General features: G+C 34.4%; 2 protein-coding genes across 3 annotated transcripts; one reads left to right on the forward strand and one right to left on the reverse strand.

Annotated features, from left to right (window-relative positions):
- The first annotated feature begins 357 nt into the window (after positions 1 to 357).
- LOC124895266 lies at positions 358 to 3,589 on the forward strand. Its single transcript, XM_047405710.1, has 4 exons — positions 358 to 457; positions 1,841 to 2,250; positions 2,478 to 3,368; positions 3,476 to 3,589. Exons 1-4 carry the CDS (start codon positions 358 to 360, stop codon positions 3,587 to 3,589), a joined length of 1,515 nt encoding a protein of 504 aa, XP_047261666.1.
- Positions 3,590 to 16,954: 13,365 nt separating this feature from the next.
- Positions 16,955 to 20,049, reverse strand: LOC107873071 (RNA-binding motif protein, Y chromosome, family 1 member A1). 2 transcript variants are annotated; one of them, XM_016719791.2, is made up of 4 exons: positions 19,693 to 20,049; positions 17,814 to 17,882; positions 17,476 to 17,582; positions 16,955 to 17,399 (listed from the first exon to the last, which is right to left on the reverse strand). In XM_016719791.2, the coding sequence occupies exons 1-4, from the start codon at positions 19,952 to 19,954 to the stop codon at positions 17,313 to 17,315; spliced, it is 525 nt and encodes a 174-aa protein (XP_016575277.2). In that variant the 5' UTR covers positions 19,955 to 20,049; the 3' UTR covers positions 16,955 to 17,312. The 2 variants fall into 2 exon arrangements, with proteins under 2 accessions (XP_016575277.2, XP_016575278.2); XM_016719792.2 differs by having other exon boundaries at positions 16,955 to 17,392; positions 19,693 to 20,020.
- Between the last annotated feature and the right edge of the window lie 3,112 nt (positions 20,050 to 23,161).

Raw genomic sequence — 23,161 nt, forward strand, 5'->3', positions numbered from 1 at the left:
TTATGTCATGTAATTTCACCATATGTCAGATGTTATCGTCTGTAATATATTTTTTTTAAAAAATTAACAGATGATATAAAAAAAGAGAGAGGATAAGCGATAACAAATATTTATTACATTACCCAATAACTTTATGACTGAAGGGTAGCAAATACTAAATAGTATTGTCGAGGTGTATACAAGATAACCCGATATTTTGATTATCATGAGGTAGAGTCGAAGTGTCTACGAGCCGATTCAAACACCTCAATTATCACGAGGTAAAAAAATAGTTAACTTAGTAGGTCTTTATAATTATGCCGTGCACCATCTAAACTCAAAATCTTTTCTTCACTTCTTTTAATGGTCACCCGGTAGATGAGATGTGGATCACCCTTTGAAAGTTTATCGACTTTGTTTCTGCTAAAACATGATGTGCAAGAGGTCTCCTTGACACTTCGGGTCGTTTGGTTTGAATGTAAGTTATGATGGAATTAGTTATTTTGTTATTATTTTTTATTGATTGTTTGGTTTGTTATATTAAAAATAATATACATTGTATCCTCCCTAAAAATAAGTTGTTTATTTATAAAAACACCCACCTTAGTTAGCTTTTTGTATATTTTTTTAAAGAATTTTAGTTATTCATTCTTAAGAGAGAATGAACAGATTTTTTTCTTCTCCTTAAAGAAATTCTAGATGACGAAATTCTTAATACTTCACCTCTAGGAAGTGAAATAGTCTGCCAGGTCTCATATAACGTTCCTCTGTCTTTCTCATTTGATTAAAGGTCTCATACAGTATACTTGGTGTTCTTGAAGATGAGAATCTGCTTCTTCCTCAATTAAGAGAAGAAAATCTTCAGGTTTTTTTTTTTTTTGGGTTAAAAAGGCTACATTATATTAATCGTTAATGAAGTCTGTGTGCGTTGTTTAAATTAGGCCAAACCCATCGATAGCCCCTCAAACTTGTCTCTAAAATTTACTTAGGCCCCTAAACTAAGGCTTGTACATATTAAACCCCTAAACCTCCTCAATTTGGTTCCAATTGAGCATTTTTTGCTCACATCTCATCAGCTTCTAGGCGCGTGTCTCCAAACGCTGCTGATGTGGAAAGTTATTCCACTTAAAACCCTCCACGTGTATAAACTAACTCCATATATACTTAATAAATTTTAATTTTAAATGGAAAAAATCTCATTCCATGAAAGTTTTTCTCTCTCTCTCCCCGTTAACTCTCTCTCTTTTCATAACCCTAAATTAACCTTAAATTAACCAAATTTCCACTCAAATCGAAGGACAAATTTGGGGGTTTTCCTTAGATCTTCCTGGTGTAAGTGTTCTTATGATTTGTATTTGTTAAATTTTATTGAATTTTAGCATATTGTAGTTTTTAGGGTTTTGAAATCACTGTTACGCCTATGATTTTGGGAATATTCCGTCTACTTACTTAACATGCATTAAAGGTTGTATCTTTTAGCTTATTGATGTGTACTCTGGGTATATTCCGTGGCCATTCCGTTAAGTAACTTTGAATTTTTACCCTTTGTCACAGGTGACGTAATAAATAAAGATAATTTTCACAAAATTGCACGATGGGGGATTCTTTTCCAATACGGGTGTCCCTACACATGTTGCAAGTTGTGTGCCAGAGGTAAGGTGCATTGACAAGGACCACTTTTCCGTACTAGAATGGTTATTTTATACTAAAGAATTAGGGTATGAAGCTGTTAGGGGGTTTTATTATCAAGATGCAGTAACTAATCAGTTCAAGTTGGTTAAAAGTGACAGACATCACTATGAACTGGTTAAAGATTTAAAACATGAGGACTCTATTGATTTTTATATCTATCATGTTTTAGATGAACCAATTCTTGACCCTGATAGTCCCACTAGTTTTTTACCTGCACCTGATATTATTGAGTGTGCAGACCTAGAAAGAGAAAATGTTGGTGTTGGTGATAGTGCTAACATAGAGAGGGAATCTGTTGGAGTAGAGAAAAAGAGGGAGGCTGATGTAGAAGATGTTGGTGTACAAGGAGGTGATGAGACTGATGTAGAAGATGTTGGTGTACAAGGAGGTGATGAGGTTGATATGCAAGATATCCATGTAGAAGAAATTAACCTAGAAGATTTTGGTGTAGAAGGAGGTGATGAGGTTGATGTAGAAGACATTAATGTAGAAGATGTTAATAGGCTAACAAATGAGTTATCAGGTTATTTGAGTAGTGATACAGATCTTAGAAACATTCCTTCAGAAGATGGCTCAGATGTTGATGAGGAGTTGAGGGCTTTTAGACAAGAAAGAAGGAAAAAAAAGCCAACAACAAAGAAAGAAACAAAAAAGCAAGAAAAAAGATTGTTAAAACTGAAGAAGTACCTGTGGGAGTTGCTGGTTGTGTAGATAGAGGCTTTGAGGATATTGGTAAAAGTAAGGCTACCCAATATTCTAGAAAGTTGGGTGGAGATGAGGAATATATTGATAGTTTTGATTGTTAGAGTGAAGATAGCGAAGAGATAGATGTAGATGTTGTTAGAGGAGTAGATCTACCTAGAAGAAAGAGAAGCAAGAAAACTAGGTATGATGAAAATTGTGAGTTTTCTGTGTTTGAGCTTGGAATGATTTTTGCGAGTGCAAATCAGTTTAGAAAAGTTGTTACAGATTATGTTGTAGAGTATAGAAGGCAGGTGAAGTTAAAACCTAATGAAAAACATAGAATAAGGGTGAAGTGCATTGCAGCTAATTGTAACTGGTTGCTGTTTGCTTCTACTAATAGGGATTCAGGTGATTTTATTGTTAAGAACTATAACCCTATTCACAAATGTATACCTCTAAACAAGAACAAGATGTGTGATTCAAAGCTAGTTGCTAGAAAGTTCAAGGACAGAATAGCTTCTCAGCCATACATTAGGATTTGGGAAATTCAGGATTTAGTAAGAGAGGTGTTGGGTCTTTATGTAGGTAAAACTATTTGTTATAGGGCTAAACAGATTGTTATGAGGGAGAATATGGGAGATTGGAAGCTGGAATTTGCCAGATTATGTCACTATGCAGATATGATCAAGACAACAAATCCTGGAAGTTCTTGTTGGATAAAAATTGACAAAGAAACTGAACCAGGAAAGAACCTCTTTGTTTATTTCTATGTGTGCTTTCATACCTTTAAGCAAGGATGGTTAGATGGGTGTAGGAAAATTATTGGTTTTGATGGATGTTTTCTCAGAAGAGCTTGTAAGGGTGAGTTTTTGGTTGCTGTGGGGAAAAATGGCAACAACCATATGTATCCCATTGCATGGGCAGTTGTGGATACTGAAACAAAACATAGCTGGGACAGGTTCATAAGGTATCTGATTGAAGATCTAAATTTGGGAACTGGTGAAGGCTTGACTGTAATGTCAGACTAACAAAAGATACCACCACTTAATTATTTTTCTCATTACTTGACTTTATGTTCCAATAATATTCCTGTTTTAATAATACTTAATACTTATTACAGAGTCTTGTTCCTATTTTGATGTATCTGTTACCAAATGCTGAGAGAAGAATGTGTGTTAGACATATTTGGAGCAATTGGCATGTGCACTGGAGAGAAGAAGAGAGAAGGAAATAGTTTTAGAAATGTGCAAAAGCAAGTTTTGAAGTAAAGTTTAGAGAGAAGATGCAAACAATGTCAAGGCTAGGTAAGAAAGAAATAACTGAGGATATGTTGATTAATCCTCTTACTTCTTGATGTAGGGCATATTTTCAAACACATTCCAAATGTGATATTGTAGAAAATAACATGTGTGAGACTTTTAATTCGTAGATCTTAGCTGCTATACATAAGTCCATAATCACAATGTTAGAGGATATCAAACATCAACTGATGAATCGACGTGTAGATATGATTAAATTTGCAAAAACATGGATTTCAGACATTGCACCTATGGCAAGAACTATTTTAGAAGCTAACAAGGAACATTCAAATAGGTGTAGAGTTCTATGGAATGGAGTTAATGGTTTTGAAATTGAGTATGGGGGTTACACATTTGTTGTTAACTTGGACAAGAAGTATTGTGATTGTAGGTTATGGATGTTAAGAGGTATTCTTTGTCCTCATGCCATTTGTGCTTATTATTACTTGAATGTAGATCTTGATCAGCATGTAAAGCACTGGTATAAGAAAGAAACCTTTCTTAAGTCTTATAGTCATTTCATTTAACCAATTACCAATATGAGAATGTGGCCGGAAACCAAAAACCCATTAATTGAACCTCTAAAACCAAGAAAGATGCCAGGCAGACCTGGCAAGAACAGAAGAAAGAAGAAGGATGAGACAAAAAAGTGGGGCAAACTCTCAAAAAAAGGTGTCAAGATCACTTGTTCAAGGTGCAAGCAAGTTGGCCATAACAAGACTGTATGTGCCAAAATGGTAAGCCTTAAATGAATTTCATAATAGTTTGTAAATTTAACATATTTCTTAGCTTTTCATAGTTCTGTTTATATGTTAGATGGGGTGGGGAACAGTAATAGTAGTCAACCTAGCTGTCAGCTTGAAGCTTCATGGAATCCACCACCACCACAATCAAATTCTATTTGTGGTGATACCAGTGCAATGGAAAGACATACCTACACTCAAAGTCAGACAACAAGAGTAAGTTATATATGTTCTGTTGCCTTAATATTTTTGTCCTGCTTAATATTATTATTTTTGTCCTACTTAATCTTATTATTGAAAAATGTTGAAAATATTATGTTGCATTTATTCACAGTCAAGCTCCACCTTTCATACATATGCAACTACATAATTCAGTCAATCAGGATCTATTTGTGCTGACACAGCTGCTGTGCTAAGAGCACCTCAAAGAAAGGTGTCAAGTGTGGCTAGTAGAGGTAAAGGTTGTTCTGGTAGGGATGGTGGTTCTGGTAGTGGTCAATTTGGTGCTGATAGGGGAGGTAAAAGAGGAATTAGTAGAGGTCAAGGTGCTGCTAGTATAGGTAAAGGTTGTTCTGGTAGGGATGATGGTTCTGGTAGTAGACAATTTGGTGCTGATAGGGGAGGTGAAGGAGGAATTGGTAGAGGTCAAGAAGGGAGTGGTAGAGGATTGCCAAGAAAAATAGCTAATGCAAGAGAGACCCCATTTGAAAGTGGAAGAAATATTTCTTCCAGTCAAGTACCACCTTTGCCGACCAACAAGAGGTCATACAATGCTACCTCATTTGCTACTGCTATTGGATACAAAAGGCCTGCAACTGGTTTTGGTGTTTACTCTGATCCAGCAACTGGAACCCACGTGTACAATGTATTTATTTCTGTCTCATTATTTACCTATAATAATGTTTGCCCTAATCTTTTCATTCAAGTTTTCAATGTTCACTGTCTTACAATTTTGTCTAATTTTTCAGCCAGGTACATCAAGTGAAAGCAGCCAAGTCTTTTTCATCAATTGGATCTTCAAAGAAGTATTTCATTTAGAAATGATTTGCACTGTAATGAGGGATAATGTCTTTGAACAAATTGTGTTACTAGTTTTTGAATAACTTTTTCTTAGGCAGCAATTAATGATTTTGGTGTATGCTGCAGTAGAACTATTCTGCTCAATGTTGAGCCTTTTTAGAACACCTTTACATCATGTATACAGTTTTTAACTCAATCTTGAGCTATGTTAATATGATATCCAGCTGCTTGCACTTGTAATATAGTTCATTTTTATCATAACCTTCAGTAGTTACAAATAAGTTGTATGGTAATACCTTCAGTAGCTACACAAGTAGACACAAAGTAGCCAATTGACAATGAGATTGTCTTACAAAAATATGTCAATTCATTCAAACAACTACTACAAACAAACCAAACAACTACTACAAACTAGGCCACCTACAAACTGAACAAACAACTACTACAAACTACTACTACTACAAACTAATGAAACAACTACTACAAACTAACCATTACAATATCCAATTGCCTATTCAATAGGCAAACTTAACTACTACACCTTAAACCATATTAAAGAACCACTTTACAGTTAGAATAATCAGAAGAAGTAGAACAAGTCTATTCAATTTGAGCTTGGCACATTCCTTTTCAAGTTTAACTTTTTTGAGTTTTTGCCTCAATGCAATCAACTTTCCTTCACTATCTTTCAATTTCTCACATAAAGTGTCTCTCTCTTGTTCAACGTCTTTGAGCTTTTTCTTCAATCGATCACACGAATTTTCACCATCTTTGCACCTAATTATTAAGCTCGATTCTACCTCAGGATATTAATGTACAGATATTGAAGGTTTTGGATCAATCCATCTAAAGTGCCCACATCCATCATTTTCCTAAAATGAAAAAACAATAGAATAATTAAAAAAATACCAAAAAAAATAATAATTAAAATCTATGAAAATGAAACAAACCTTTGGAACTTTACATCCAAAAAATCTACGACCCGGATTTGAAGGAGTCCTTAAAGTTCTTAAAGGACAAAATTTGAAACAGTAACACAAATCGGGAACATCAATATTGATGGAATTTTCTGACATTCTCATCGAAAATGAGAGAAAAAAAATTTAAGAGAAATTAGGAGATAACTTTGATAGTGAGATGAGAGAAGTTGATGAGAACTCATTTATGGAGGAGAGAATGAAGAAAGAAGAAGAGTAAATTTAGGTTAAAAAGATGGAAATTGAAGGAAATGGCAAAAGTAACGTTATTAACGTTAACTTTTTCCACATGGACAATTTTTTTAGTTTTCACGCGCCTCAGAGGGGTTGCACAGCACGTGCAGTGCCATGTGGGCAAAAAATGCCCAATAGGAACAAAATTGGGGAGTTTAGGGGTTTGATAGGTACAAGCCTTAGTTTAGGGGCCTAAGTGAATTTTAGAGACAAGTTTAAGGGGCTATCAATGGGTTTGATCTTTAAATTAGTAGCCACATCCTTCAGTTAAGCAGCGAACTTTAGACATTTATATGTGAAAAGCGATAAATCAAAGGATTTGGAGGATAATTTTATTATTTTAATATATTATCCGAAGATAAATTATCTTGGGATAAATAATACCATGAAAAGGAGGGGGTGGGCACGGGGTGGGTTGCCCTCAGATTTTATTTGAAGATAAATTGCCTTGGCATAAATATACCACCAAAAGGAGGGGGTGGACGGTGGGTTGGTAGGTGGGGGGCGGGGGAATAACTAATGCTGAAACTAATTATTTATTTTGAACTTGACAACCAAATAAGACAACACAATTTTATTTTGAGACTATTTATTTTATTCTGGAATTATTTATTTTTATCCCTCACACCAAGCGGACACTTAAATCGTGATCTAACCTTGGATGAGCTTCTAAGATCCACTTGTTATTTCAACTGATAACTAAAACAAAGCAACATAGTAAAATACATCGGGAAGTTGGCTAGCATTTTATTTTTTTGAGATTAAGTTGTGTCCACTGCTAGTGGAACTCTTTTGTACACTGTCAGTGGACCCCACCGTTATTATAATAGTATTATGGTAATGTTCTGGCATTTAACTTTAACGGTGAAGTTGGTTAAACTTCAATTTTAATCTTATTATTTTTATATTTTAAAATATTATTTTATTATATTTCTCTCTCTATGCTCCATAATCCTCTCTTGGGATCCTTTTATCCCTCATCTCTCTCTCTAAGCTGTTGAGCAAGCCATCTAGGGCTTCTTGATCTATTTTTATTCATGTGAAGAGAAAATTATCCCATATTTATTAGATCATTGATCTTCTGAATTGGTATAGTAATTTCCTGTTATTGTCGCAACCCCCTTCTCCTTCTTCTTCTCCAGCTTTCACAAATAATTGAGAAAATTAGATCCAAAGAATGAGTCTTTCAACAGCAATTAATTACAACTTGGGGTCATACCCATTATGCCTTTTGTGAAGTTGGAAATAACGGCAGATCCAGTTTTTGCTCCACTAGATTCTTGCCTAATCTGAAGGTGAAATTTTGTGAAGTTGGAAATATGGCTGCAGCTTGTACTGTTGAGATTATTCCTAATGTGTCTTTGATTCATGATGATCTTCATTGTATAGATAATGATTATCTTAGAAGAGGGAAACCACCAAATCACAGGATTTATGGTGATCAAGAGATGCAAAAGCTCAGCTTGTTGGATTTGATCAAGAGAAAGCATCTCCATTGTTTGCTCTTGCTAATTATATTGCTTACAGAGAGAATTAAAATTGTAACCATAGGATTCTCAGTGATTCCTTATAGTATTAATCAATGAAAATATTAATTTATGGTAAACCAATTTGCACATTAAATGATTTAGAAGTTAGTACAAGCCGAGGACACGAGTCGGTAAAGATTCAAACTTCTAATATCTTGAATGTCATAATGGATAATGCATATTTTCTACTCTCATTCACCCTTTTCATGGTTTTTCAATTGATATCTGGGATATAAATCCTTATTCACACCATTATTTGTGAAAGTTTTTGCCATTTGTTACAACACTAATTATCCTTTATAATCTAATAAGTGGTGTCTAAGAGAGGAGAATGTAAGACCTTATACTTCAAAGAAAAGAGGCTCATTTGCCTATTGTTGTAACTCTATTTCTTGCTTTAATACAAGGTCTTATAAAACACCTATTTCTACTCCCTCCTTCTTTTAGCTGTTAAAGTACTTCTATGATTCTGAGATATGCCTATATTTTTGAGTCCAAAGAGGACATGTAATTGGTCTCGGTTCTCCTCTTCATTAAAGTTTCTTCACTCAAATGTTTCTATAGTTTTGGCATATATAATTATAGTAGTTTTCAATCAAACTTGGACACTTACAAATTATCGAAAGTGCCAAATAATTTCAACTTACTTCACAACTGGATCACTTTAGTTGCTTTCACTTCGGATATCAATTTTCTCTTGAAGTCCAGCGAGTAAGACCACTATGTGGATAAAATAATTCACTCATCCTCTAAAGATATGAACAAACTGTTATTTTCCCAATACGGGTACGTAGAATCTGTATCACAGAATAACAACTTCAACTTGAGTTCAAGTATGAACAAGAATACAATGAAGTATTAAACACCCTCAACACAAGATAAAAAAAAAACCTTTCCAAGAGGTGTATTTATTTTTAAGAAAATAAAGATGAAACAGAAATGATTAAGGCCAAGTCGTCCGAATTCACGGACTTTTCTTAAGGAATAATTCTCCTCACTATAACCGAGGTTATGGAATCTTCCTCCCAGGATAAAATGGCCTTCAATCCTACTATAGCGGTACCTCAAATAGCCAGATTCTTCGAACACACTCACGGTTTGAATGATCACACTTAGAGTATTTTTAAGACAAGAAGAATGTTTTGTAATCTGAAAATTTCTATGTTTTCTATCTCTAACCTATGGATGAAAACCAGGTTATTTATAGCCAAATGATGCCTCTTTAGAAAGGAGGCAATGGTTCACTCCAAAGGTTGCACCTTTGCTGTAAATTCATGTCTGTTCATCAAAGATTCCATCCTTTCATGAACAGTCATATCTTTCCATGAATCAGTGTGTCTTTTGCTGAATAGTTGCATCTGTTTATTCAACTAGTGCATCAGCTCAATTAAATAACAGAAATCAGTGCACCAGTTCTGAAGCAATAGAATATTTTCGAAGCAGTGCAACTGTTCTGCATCACTGTTCATGCATCACTGTTCACGTAAAATAGTAGCATCGCGTCACTGTTACTGCATGTAAATGGAGGATTAAAACTCAAAAATATTTTCTGCATTTTTCATCATTATTCAGATTTTATCAAATAAAATTTGTCCAAAAAGAAATATCTCATCGATCGATCATTTTTCAAATCCAAATCCAAATCCAAATCCGAAGCCGAGCGAGCGACGGCGACGGCGCGAGGCATCTCTATTTTCTTGCCTCACTTATCATGTGGAGTAAGTGTTTCTCATTATAAACACTCTCAAGTTCTCTTCTTCCACCAATGTGGGAGAAAGAGTAAACTTGCCAAAATTGAGTACACTTTCCATTTTTGGTGTTAACTCAATTTTTCTCTTCCACTTGATTTCTCCATTTTCCATTCAACATACTTTCATTACTATGAACCCAACAATCCCCCACATGAATGGGGAATGGCTATTTTTCGTAAAACTTTTACGGACAAGTATGTGATCATCAAGTAAAGACTGATTGCATCTGGATAAGTGGGTTTCCCTTTGAACTTTTCGTAGTGAACATGCATCGGATGCACTCGGTCAATCGGTAGATTTGATATCTTTGAACCGTATAGCTTTAATGTACACCTAGACAACACATGTCACACAACCATCCTTTTACCATTTTATGGTTCTTACGGTTTTGTTCTTTTCAACCATGAACACATCCCGTTTTTCATGAGAGCTTAAAGAATAGGCCTTTACTAACATTCTCTTTGAAGTGGCTTCCACTTTGCCCACACATAGGTGATTTCTAAACGTTCAATCTTATAGATTAAACTATTTGGTCAAATCTGCCAAATTTAGATAACCATTAAAAGACTTTTCGCCTTAAGTCTTATCCTTGTTTACTAACCATTGTCTACATCATGAGAATGGGTTGGGTTATTGACAATGTTGAACCTGTCAAACGCAACTTTGTTTGATCTCCTTGAACCTAGCTCTTGGGATCTCCAGTCTGCTAGGTAGAGTTACCGTCATGCTGACTTGTCCTAAGCCTTAAACCCCTTCCCTTGGATGTCCTTTCTACTCCTTCTCTAGATAGGCCTTTTGTAAGTGGATCCGACACATTATCCTTTGACTTTACATAGTCTACAATGATAATTCCACTAGAGAGAAGTTCTTTAACGGTATTATGTCTTCGTCTTCTATGACGAGATTTACCGTTATACATCATGCTCCCTGCCCTACCTATTGCCGCTTGGCTATCACAGTGTATACATACTGGTACCACTGGCTTAGGCCAATACGGAATATCTTTCAAGAAATTTTAGAGTCATTCTGCTTCTTCACCGGCTTTATCTAATGCGATAAATTCTAATTCCATTGTAGAGCGAGCGATACAAGTCTGTTTGGATGATTTCCAAGAAACTGCTCCTCCACCGATAGTAAAAACATATCCACTTGTGGATTTTAATTCGTTTGATCCGGTGATCCAATTTACATCACTATATCCTTCAAGTACCGTAGGATATTTATTATAATGCAAAGCATAGTTTTGAGTGTATTTAAGATACCCAAAACTCTTTTCATTGTCATCCAGTGAGTTTTGTTGGTATTACTCGTCTATGTCTGGTCGCGTAAAGTTCATTATATACATTAAACATCCCAATACTCTTGCATGCCCCAATTGCGAGTCACTTTCACCTTCATTCTTTCAAAGTGCAAAGCTCGCATCCAATGGAGTCTTGGCAATACCAAATTCCATATACTTGAACTTGTCAAGTACCTTTTTGATATAATGAGACTGTGACAATGCCAACCCTTATGGAGTTCAATTGATTCTTATACCTAAGATCACATCTGCAAATCCAAGGTCCTTCATATAAAACTTGCTCTCGAGCATTTGTTTTGTTGCATTTATGTCAGAAATGTCTCTACTGATGATCAACATATCATCCACATATAAACATACAATGACTTGGTGATTTAGAGTGTCTTTAATATGAACACATTTATCACATTCATTTATTTTGAATCCGTTTGCCAATATGGTTTGGTCAAACTTTTCATGCTATTGTTTTGGTGCTTGCTTTAGTCCATACAATGACTTAATAAGTCTACACACCTTGTTTTCCTTTCCTGGAACCACAAAACCCTCAGGTTGTTCCATGTATATTTCTTCCTTCAAATCTCCATTTAGGAATGCGGTTTTCACATTTATTTGATGGATTTGAAGATCATATATCGCCGCCAAGGCAATTAACATTCGAATAGATGTTATCCTTATTACTGGCGAATATGTATCAAAGTAATCAAGACCTTCCTTCTATTTGAAGCCTTTTACTACAAGTCTTGCCTTGTATTTGTCAATAGTACCATCCGCCTTTATTTTTCTTTTAAAGATCCATTTAGAACCTAAAGGTTTATTTCTGGGAGGAAGGTCAACCAATTCCCATATATGATTACTTAAGATTGAATTAATCTCACTATTGACTGCCTCTTTCCAAAAGGATAATTCTGACGACGACATCGCTTCTTTAAATGTTTGAGGTTCATTTTCTAAGAGAAATGTTACAGAATCTGACCCAAACGAAGTTGACGTTCTTTGACGTGTACTACGTCTTGGATTTTCTTCATTATGCACATTCTCACTTGGTTCATCTCTAGGTCGTTTAGATCCTCCACTAGACTGTTCATGTCTAATTTTTACGGGTAAATGTTTTCAAAGAATTCAGCATTATCTGATTCAATTACCGTATTTTCAACTACTTGAGCCAGAGCAAATGACGAAAACAACTCTTTGTTTGTGCAAACATGGCGTGTGGCACCAGAATCCATCCACCATTTGCGTGGATTCCCCACTAAGTTGCATTCCGCGAACATAGCACACAAATCATCATATTCTTTGTTGGACTCAATCATATTCGCTTGGTCCTTTTTCGTGCCTTTCTTCGGGGCTCGACAATCTGTGGACTTGTGGCCAATTTTACCACAATTGAAGCATTTTCCCTTGAACTTTTTCTTGGGTTGATTGCTTTCATGTTCAACTTTCTTTCTTTTCTTCGAATTGTTTTGGCCATCTGCTACAATATGTGCTCCATTCATTGTAGAATTTCCCTTTGACTTTCTTTCGACAGCTTTATTGTCCTCTTCAATACGAAGTCAGACAATAAGATCTTCAATAGTCATCTCCTTGCGTTTATGCTTTAAGTAGTTTTTGAAGTCTTTCCACAAAGGTGGTAGCTTCTCAACTATCGCTGCTACTTGGAAAGCATCATTCACAATTAAATCTACAAAACAGTTTATGTGAGTATTAAGAACATTTTTAATTTGTTCAACTACGGTATTTTTCAAAAATATACCTTCTGCTAGGAGATCATGTATGATGACTTGCAACTCCTATACTTGAGAGACAACAGATTCGCTATCAATCATTTTGAAGTCCAGGAACCGTGCAGCAAGGAATTTCTTAATTCCCGCATCCTCCGTTTTATATTTCCGTTCAAGTGCCCCCTACAGTTCCTTTGATGTCTTGGTTCCACTATAGACACTATAGAGGTCGTCTTGGAGACCACTCAAAATATAGTTCCTGCAAAGGAAATCCGAATGTTTCCAAGCTTCTACAATAACGAAGCGGTCTTTGTACGAGGTTCCCTCAGGCACCTCGGGAGCGTCTTCGCTAGTGAACCGTTGTAGACATAAAGTAGTGAGGTAAAAGAACATCTTTTGTTGCCACCGCATGAAGTCTATGCCAGAAAGTTTTTCGGGCATCTCCGCTGGTGCCATCGTTGGCGGAGCATTTGTGCGACTTGATGTGGCAATATTATTTGCCCCCACAGATGTTATCACATCCATCATTTGACTTTCAGTTGTCATTTTTCCTGTCACCACAAGATAGAAAATTAGTATTTTTCAGAATACTATTAATAAAGTTAAATAACTTTAAACTCTTCTTCTTCTTCTTGTTTTTAGTTAATGATGAAGTTTTTATTACTTTGAATCGTCAACCGAGTGAACCTTACCTTGTGATGAAGATTGTATGTCTTCTAATCACTAGTTAAATTCAAGCGTTGTAGAAAACCTAAGCTTTAATCTCCAAAAATAAGCAATACAAATTCTATAAGAATTATTCCTTAAGATTGTTATTTTCCACAATATGGGTACGTAGAATCTGCATCATAGAACAACAACTTCAACTTGAGTTCAAGTATGAACAAGAACGCAATGAAGTATTAAACACCCTCAACGCAAGATAAAAAAAGACCTTTCCAAGAGGTGTATTTATTTTTCAGAAAATAAAGATGAAACAGAAATGATTAAGGCCAAGTCGTCCGAATTCATGGACTTTTCTTAAGGAATAATTCCCCTCACTGTACCCGAGGTTATGGAATATTCCTCCCAGGATAAAATGGCCTTCAATCCGACTATAGCGGTACCTCAAATAGGCGGATTCTTCGAACACACTCACGGTTTGAATGATCACACTTAGAGTATTTTTAAGACAAGAAGACTATTTTGTAATCTGAAAATTTCTATGTTTTATATCTCTACCCTGTAGATGAAAACCAGGTTATCTATAGCCAAATGATGCCTCTTTGGAAAGGAGACAATGGTTCACTCCAAAGGTTGCACCTTTGCTGTAAATTCATGTCTGTTCATCAAAGATTCCATCCTTTCATAAACAGTCATATCTTTCCATGAATCAGTGTGTCTTTTGCTGAATGGTTGCATCTGTTTATTCAACCAGTGCATCAGTTCAATTAAATAACAGAAACCAATGCACCAGTTCTGAAGCAATGCAATATTTTCGAAGCAGTGCAATTACTGTTCACGTAAAATAGTAGCATCGCGTCACTGGTACTGCATGTAAATGGAGGATTAAAACTCAGAAATATTTTCTGCATTTTTTGTCATTATTCAGATTTTGTCAAATAAAATTTATCCAAAAAGAAATATCTCATCGATCATTTGACAAATCCAAATCCAAATCCAAATCTGAAGCCGAGCCGAGCGAGCGACGACGTCGGCGCGAAGCATCTCTATTTCCTTGCCTCACTTACCATGTGGAGTAAGTGTTTCTCATTATAAACACTCTCAAGTTCTCTTCTTCCACCAATGTGGGAGAAAGAGTAAACTTGCCAAAATTGAGTACACTTTCCATTTTTGGTGTTAACTCAATTTTTCTCTTCCACTTGATTTCTCCATTTTTCATTCAATACACTTTCATTACTATGAACCCAACACAAACTACCAAAGAACTCAGTTAAGGCACCATAAATTTTTGGCTTGAGAGTCCCAGTTTGTGTATTTGGAACTCATTCTAGTCCTATTATTAGTAATAGTAATTAAAGAAAGTTAGCCCTGAGAAGTTGACTTTATTTTGATATAGCTATAACCCTGCTGCTTTGGCTTGAATGCTTGTTTCTCAGTAAATCCGTCACATTATACCAAGTTAAATAGTTCAACAGATTAGAGAAAAAACTTAGCAGACTTCTCCAGTAAAGAGTCATGTCTATGCTAAGGAGTAATCCACAATCTTGCTAAACTTAGTACAAGAGGTAATCCAAGTAGATCTGGATCTGCAGGAACAAAGTTGCTTTCTTATTCAGAGGAATTCTTGGAAAATTTCATCTTTAGATTAGGCAAGAATCTGGTGGAGCAAAAACTGGATCTGCCATTATTTCCAACTTCACAAAAGGCATAATGGGTGTGACCCCAAGTTGTAATTAATTGTTGTTGAAAGACTCATTCTTTGGATCTAATTTTCTCAATTATTTGTGAAAGCTGAAGAAGAAGGAGAAGGGGTGCGACAATAACCGGAAATTACTATACCAATCCAGAAGATCAATGATCTAATAAACATGGGATAATGTGCTCTTCACATAAATAAAAATAGATCAAGAAGTCCTAGATGGCTTGCTCAGCAGCTTAGGGAGAGAGATGAGGGGTAGAAGGATCCCAAGTCCAGAGGATTATGGAGCATAGAGAGAGAGAAATATAATAAAATAATATTTTAAAATATAAAAATAAAAATATTAAAATTGAAGTTTAACCAACTTCACCGTTAAAGTTAAATGCCAAAACATTTACCATAATACTATTATAATTATAGTGGGGTCCACTGACAGTGTAAAAAAGAGTTCGACTGACAGTGGACACAAGTTAATCTCTTTTTTTTTTTGTTTCAAAGTCTGCGGCTAGAGGCGAATTTACAATTTCCACGACATGAGTGCACCATTTTTAAAAGAAGAAGAAGAAGAAATTTATGAAGTGGCACCTGAGAATGCTCAAGATAAAGTGCATTATTTAACCTTCCTGCGGGTGTCAGAACATAATATTATCTCAATGTTTAAAAATGAGAAAATACATAAAGACCTTCCCCTTAATCTTGTTCGAATTTTTCAAAAAGACACTTAAACTTTACTTTCAATCTATTACCCCATGAATATTACTTAAATCGTTGAAAATACATCATTTTAACCCTCTTCGTGTATACACGCACAACACGCGCGTGAAAAGACTCAAAATTGACTTTTTCTACCAATTAAAAGCTATCACGTAAAAATATTTTGATATATAATTTATCTTCTTTTTTTTAAAAAAATCAATATTTATTTTTTAAAAAAAATTATTTCATATGCCATCACCCCCGCAACCCCCCTACCCACCATTGTCTTCTTCCTCATGGTCTTCTTCTTCATCACCATTAACTCAACAAGAACATCAATTACAACAACAACAACAACAACATCATACCATAACTGTCTTTCTCTTCAATCCTCTCAATTATCACCATAATTCTACTCACCTTTTTACCTTCACCATGTTTACTTTCTTCAATTTCAAGTTCTTATTTCATTTTTTTCTTCCTTTTCACATTGTGAACAATTTTATAAAACCCAATATATATCCTCTTAAGAAGAACTATAAAGCTCCATTTTAATGAAGTTTTGATGGTACAAAATTAGAAAGCAATACAAAATTAAAATAAACACGAAATTGAAAACCACAAAATTAACATTGAAATCCAAAGAGAAAGAAGAATATATGGAGGAATCAAAAACTGATGGGGAGAGGGTGGAGGGAAGCTGCTAGACGGGGGATGGAGAGGGAGATGTTGGACGGGGTGGGGGTGGGGGAGAGGGGGTGGGGTGATAAATAAAATAAAAAGGAAAACTTTATTAAAAAATATAAACAAAATATGAAATTAAATTATTTAACACGTGGCAGCATCTGATTGGTGCGTGCACTTGTGACTGAGATTCAGCCAAAAATAATGTATTTGCAATGAATTAATTAAGATTCGTGGAGGAATAAGTCGAAATTAAAGTTTAAGTGTCTTTTTGAAAAACTCGGACAAAATCAAGGGGGGTGTATTTTCTCTTTAAAAATATATACATAAAATATCTGCTTTTTAAAAAAAAATACGGATTCACATGCCTATAATTTGCACCTAAATTCGCCACTATCAGCCACCCTTACAAATTGCCAAAAGCTACAGCAGTGGCAAAGTAAACATAGCATAGCACAGACTAAAGTCTACATAAAAAGGGAACAATAATGGCCAAGTTTAGATATCATTTGCATCAAATAGCTCCTTTTGATCGTCAACAGGGTTTGTTCGACTGCTCCTAATCCATGGATTCATCCTCGCCTGAGTATCCTTTGGTGGCGTTTCACAGGGTGCTAATGCTAGCCCGAAGCAGCTCAGATCTTCCTAGAACTTGTAAGGTACAGACTTGACATTTAGCTTGCAATATCCAGGCTTTGCCATCTGAAGCTGTATAAACCTGCCATCTAAGAACTTGACAGCGAAGAAATTTTCAGATGTGGATGTAGCGGTCTATCCAAACCAGGAAACACACATGTAAAAATGCTACCTTTCCATTCATCTCTTGGATAGCAGATTGGGCAGATTCATTATCGGAAAACCAGATATATGCAAACCCCAACGATTGCTTACTTTTCTTATCAGTTACGATCTTGACTGCAACACATGGAGAGAAAAAGCACGACCTTAGCATAAATGATGCAAACCCCCAAGTTAATTAGTTTCATATCAATTATAATTTGATTGCAACATAGAGAGGAAAGAAAAAGTAGGAGCTTCTTAAAACGAATAACTATTAACAAGAGATCATATCACAGTATGATTTTTGTCAAGAAAAAGGCAAAGACAAAAAATGTACATAGAAGTTTCTTGATAAAGAATCTGCACCTCGGCTGACGTCGCCAAATTGTGAAAACACCACCTTCAATCCTCCCTCCAATGTTGACTTTGCTAGTCCTGCACCAATCAAATTCTGGAATGTAATATCCGAACTTTATAGCTAAAGGAGAAGACTAATAAAACACGTAATCGATACATAAGAGTAGCATCTCTTTTATATGCTTTCAATCAAAGAGAGATTGGAGGTTCAGACTTGAGATTTTAAAATAATACTACAGTCTTCCACAAACATAAACTCTCCCTCAATAGTTTTCTTTATCTGCATATAGCCTTTGTGTAGCTCAACAGAACATCCACTTTAAGCTTCATTGCTATACAACTCTACCCAAAATTAAGGGGGTGTATGGAAAACATTTACTAAAAAATGTCTTCCATAAACACTTCTCAGAAGAAATCGTGTCTCACTCTCCAACACTCTAAAATTTGGAAACTATCAAACTCCAGCTTGCCATTCAGAGGAGTTTCTCCTGTCCCATGAATTCCAACATCTTTCGTTGCGATCAATAGTCACCTCATTATATCCACCGTGACACAGCACTGTAGCAGTGAAGGCTTCCGATCTAGGGTTCAGAAAAAAGACCAAGATGATTGCCACAGACGCGAAGTAGCAGACATGACCGCTTCTGCCACCTCACTATAAGTATTCAAACAGTGCCGCTGAAACTGTCACTCTTTATGCCACTAGTTTCTAACTTCTATATCATTGGCTCAAAGTGCAGTGATCCCAAACGGTATCTAACAACAAAAGAGGAGGTAGCTTGGTGTCAGCAAAGACAAACAAAACCCGAGGGTTTGTTTAACTAATTTAGAGCATACCAATCTTAGAAACTAAACTGGTCAATGCACTAGATATGCAACACTAAAGAGAGAACCGGGGCTAATTTGCTTCGGTTAGGATTCGCCTTTGGCAATAGAATGATTGAATTGGCTGAAATACTTCTTTGGTATCTCAACACATGTACTCTTTACCTGCTTATGCATTCATAGCACAAGACTTTACTACTCAAGATTGTTTGTGAATGTAGGTTGTGCCGGGGATATACTGTGGCTAGTAAGTCATTTCGTTTGCATTTTATTCAGCATAAGTTCTTAATCCGGTATGACACGATGATGATTTCTTGCTTTGTTTCCATCTCACCTGCCTTTTTTAGTCTTTAATCATCTCTAGAGTGATTAAAGTGACACGAGGGTTAGAATCAAATGTGATCTTAGAGCTGTTGACCCTTCCCAAACCACCACTCTCTAAGTAAGAGCTCACCCGGAATTTCAAATAGATTATCTGGGAAAAACATAAGCTAAGAAAGTTATTTTTCCCCTTTCGAGTATTTTTTGGTGTTTGGTTACCAGAGAAATGCTCTCCAGAAAATATTTACCAAATACAAATACACCCTAAATTAATCATCATAGACAATCTATAGATATGCCTGACCAAGTCTTCTCACCTTATATGACCTGCCATTAATCGGCTCTAAAAACAACTGGACCAAGTTAATATATCTTTAATCATCGCCTTATTGAATTAAGTTATTGAAATCATACTTACAACAACACCAACATATTCAGTGTAATTTCACAAGTGGGGTTTGAGATTATTGATATCTAATCGCCTTATTGCACTAAGTTGATTGTAGGGAATTTCTCAATAAACTCCCCCCCATTTTGTTTTATTTGATCTTTGTTGATTTGACACCCTCTTTAAGAAATTTTAATTAGCATATATTTTACTGAATTAACCTTATTCATGATGCTTTGGATTCTAAATTTGACTATTATCACATTTAATTAACACCAAGAACAGAAAAGAAAAATATAACAAAATTATCTTGATTACATAAATTGGACAAATAAATTGAAGCAGAAAAAGTACCTTTAAGAAATACAATTGTAGTAGAATTTGCATCATTACTATGTTGCTCAACTGAAGAGCCATAGCACTTGGGAAAGTGAGGTTTCTTCTGAGACAGGTCAATTAAAATATTCGACTTAAAGTTTGAAACTTTCTGAAAACCAAAAATGGGTAGAGAAGGAAATCGGGGTTTGAAAGTCGAGACATGTCGAATTGCAGATGATGTAAACGCTGGGTAAGGTGCAATTAAGAAATTATTACAGGGTGACCAAAATAGAGCCATTGCACAGCCCTAAATACAACTGGGGATTTGGGTCCCCTATAAAACATGATACGTTGATCACTCACAAGTAGGGTCACACTTTAATGGTTCAATATACTCCCTCCGTTTAAGTTGATTAATTTAACAAAAATAATTAATAACATAACTAATTTATCATAACATCTTTATTTAATGATGTTTAAATTTTTATTTAAAAAAAAAAAATAATTAATACAAAGAATAAAATATGAAGAATTTTTTTTTTATCTTTTCTTAATTAATGAAAAGGACAAGTAAAATGAGAAATTAAATTAGAAAATTTGAGACGAATAATTTGAGACGGAGGGAGTAATTTTAAATGTTATTATTTATTGATTAGTAGACATAATAAATTATTAAAGAGAAATAATATCTTGACATTATTAATTGTTATCAATATGATTACAAGGTCAATTCTTTTTTTAGAAAAACTATTACGACCTTACATGGTATGCTTAGTTATAAAAATGTGGGTGAAAGACAAAAGAACAAAATAACACTTGGACTCATTTATATAGACTTAATAGAGGTTTTAAATGTTTCAAACTTCATACGAGTACATTTATTTTCATTAAGATTTTGGCTCTTAATAGATTTTAATCATTCAGATATGGAACTAAGTCTTAATCATTAAGAATTATTTTTGTGTTGGATAATATTCACCACCACACTATTCATAATCATCAGTCACCATCACCACCACCATTGTCAATCACCACCTAGCCACCAACCACCACCATCACAACCACCATTCACGATTATAATTGCTACTAACAATTATTTTCAACTGCTATCATATCTACCACCTCTATTATTTTAATTATACCCGCCACTATCGCTAATGCAACGTCAACGCCAGTGCCAACACTACCACCATTATCAATCTCTATCGGTCAATCCCAACTACTAACCAACTCATCTATCACAACTAGCGTCACCGCTAACTACCACTAACACATCATTAGCATCCACATATTTTTCGACCACCACCATTGTCACCGGTGTCACCACCTCTACCACCGCTTCAACCACCATCATCACTACAGTAAATCTCTACTAATAATCATCTCCACCATCAAAGTAACCGCATCTACAACTACCATTAACACATCGTCAACTATCATGCATTCATTTTTAAACCATCATAATCAACACATAACTATTAACATCAACCAACTTTACATCAGTACCACCACCACTATCCATCTTCACTATCATAACAATCACTACAATACCAAACATCTTTACCATCACAACTATCACCATCAACATTACTAATCACTAACATCAATCATTACCACCACCACCACTATTACAAACCATCTCCATTATTACTAACAAATATAAATCTTTTTTAATCAAATAATAATTTTACTGTATTAAATCAAATATTTTTTGAATATATGATTATTTTTATTTAAATTATATTTTTTATTATATATACAAATAAATAATTTTGCATATTCAGGTATGCAAAAATAAATAGTCTTAACTATTCAATTTTCAAATCTAAAGACAAAATCTTAATCATTCAAATATGCATTGAAATTCAGACCTGAATCTGAATAAAACAAATGCATCCTTAGTCTAACTAGTGCAATCCCTTTACTTTTATAGACATTTAACTCCTTTTGTTAGGATATTCTATGCACAGAATAATAAATTATGATTAAATAGATTACTATTAGATTATCGCTTCACTTGTTTATAAAAAGTGATCAAACTGATAATCGGTTCAATCTATAATCTATATCTATAATATATTAAAAGTGTGAAGATCCTTACAAAAGTAATTTAAACTTTTTGTCCTTCATTAAAAGATCTTCCTTTAGATAAAATTGTTTTTTTCCCCTATTTTCTTCAATTTATTATTTAATTATTTCTATTATATCAACTAAACTCCTAAAATATATGGAAGAAGAATCAATTAATATTTTCCTTTGTAGTGATCAATTAGAAAAATACTCCTAAAATAGGATAGAAAAATACTCTTAAAATAAGACTCTATGAAGGAAATACTTCTATAAATATTGAGATGCACGTTAAACAACCGAAGAAATTGGTTTACTTATTGGGAAAATATGATTGATGCTCATCTAATTTGATTCGGTTGCATGTCTAGATTGGTGGATGCTTAATTTTCTAACCTTCAACTTCTTCATTGTTTTTGTCAACATAATAGAATTCAACGTGTGTGTATATATATATATATCTTCTTTGTTTTCATTCAAGTCATTCTTTAGGGTTAAAATTTTCGCTCAGATAAGAATTATTTTAATCAAAACTGAAGCTTTGTGATCACAATTGTATTATTTTGTTATAGTTTATAGGTCGTAGATGAATTTACAGGTGTTAGATGAATGTCCGTTGGCTTTGAGGAATTTTCTTAGGTAATGTTTAGGTTTAATTGTATTATTTTTATATCTCTGTTTTGAGAATTTTTTTTTTTATGTAAAGGTAAAGTTTAGTTGTATTATTTGGATATCTCTATTATCGTATTATTTTGTTATAGTTTACAGGTGATAGTTGAGTGTCTGATGGCTTTGAGAAATTTTTTGTGTAAAGGTTAGATTTAATTATATTGTTTTGATGTCTCTATCATCGTATTATTTTGTTGCAGTTTACAGGTGGTACATGAATGTCGATCGACTTTGACAATTTTTTTTGGTAAAGGTTAGGTTTAATTAAATAAATTCTCCAAAAGATGTTGAATTTTATTATTTTATTCATATAATATATTACACGAAAAAGGGCCTAAAACGCCCCTCAACTATGTGAAATGGTGTAAAAATGCCCCCGTCTACCTATTGGCCCTAAAATGCCCTTCATGTCTACCTATTGAGCCTAAAATATTCTTTCCGTCTACCTATCGGGGTTATTTTGCCCTTTTATTTAGCTAAATTATATGGAAAGACATTTTTATATACTATATCAAAATTTTATGTTTTTCATTTTTATTCGCTGCTTTCATGATGCCCTCATAAAAATATATGGTATATTTATGCCATAAAAATTCATGGTATATTTATATATTATACAAATTATATTTCTATCATAAAAATACATGATATATTTATACTATACAAATTATATTTATACCATATAAATTATATTTATAACATAAACATACATGGTATATTTTAGATAGAGATAATGCATCAAAACCCCCCTAAACTTGTCACTCCAACT

Source organism: Capsicum annuum, unplaced genomic scaffold (genome assembly GCF_002878395.1).
Source record: "Capsicum annuum cultivar UCD-10X-F1 unplaced genomic scaffold, UCD10Xv1.1 ctg80927, whole genome shotgun sequence".
Taxonomy (NCBI): domain Eukaryota; kingdom Viridiplantae; phylum Streptophyta; class Magnoliopsida; order Solanales; family Solanaceae; genus Capsicum; species Capsicum annuum.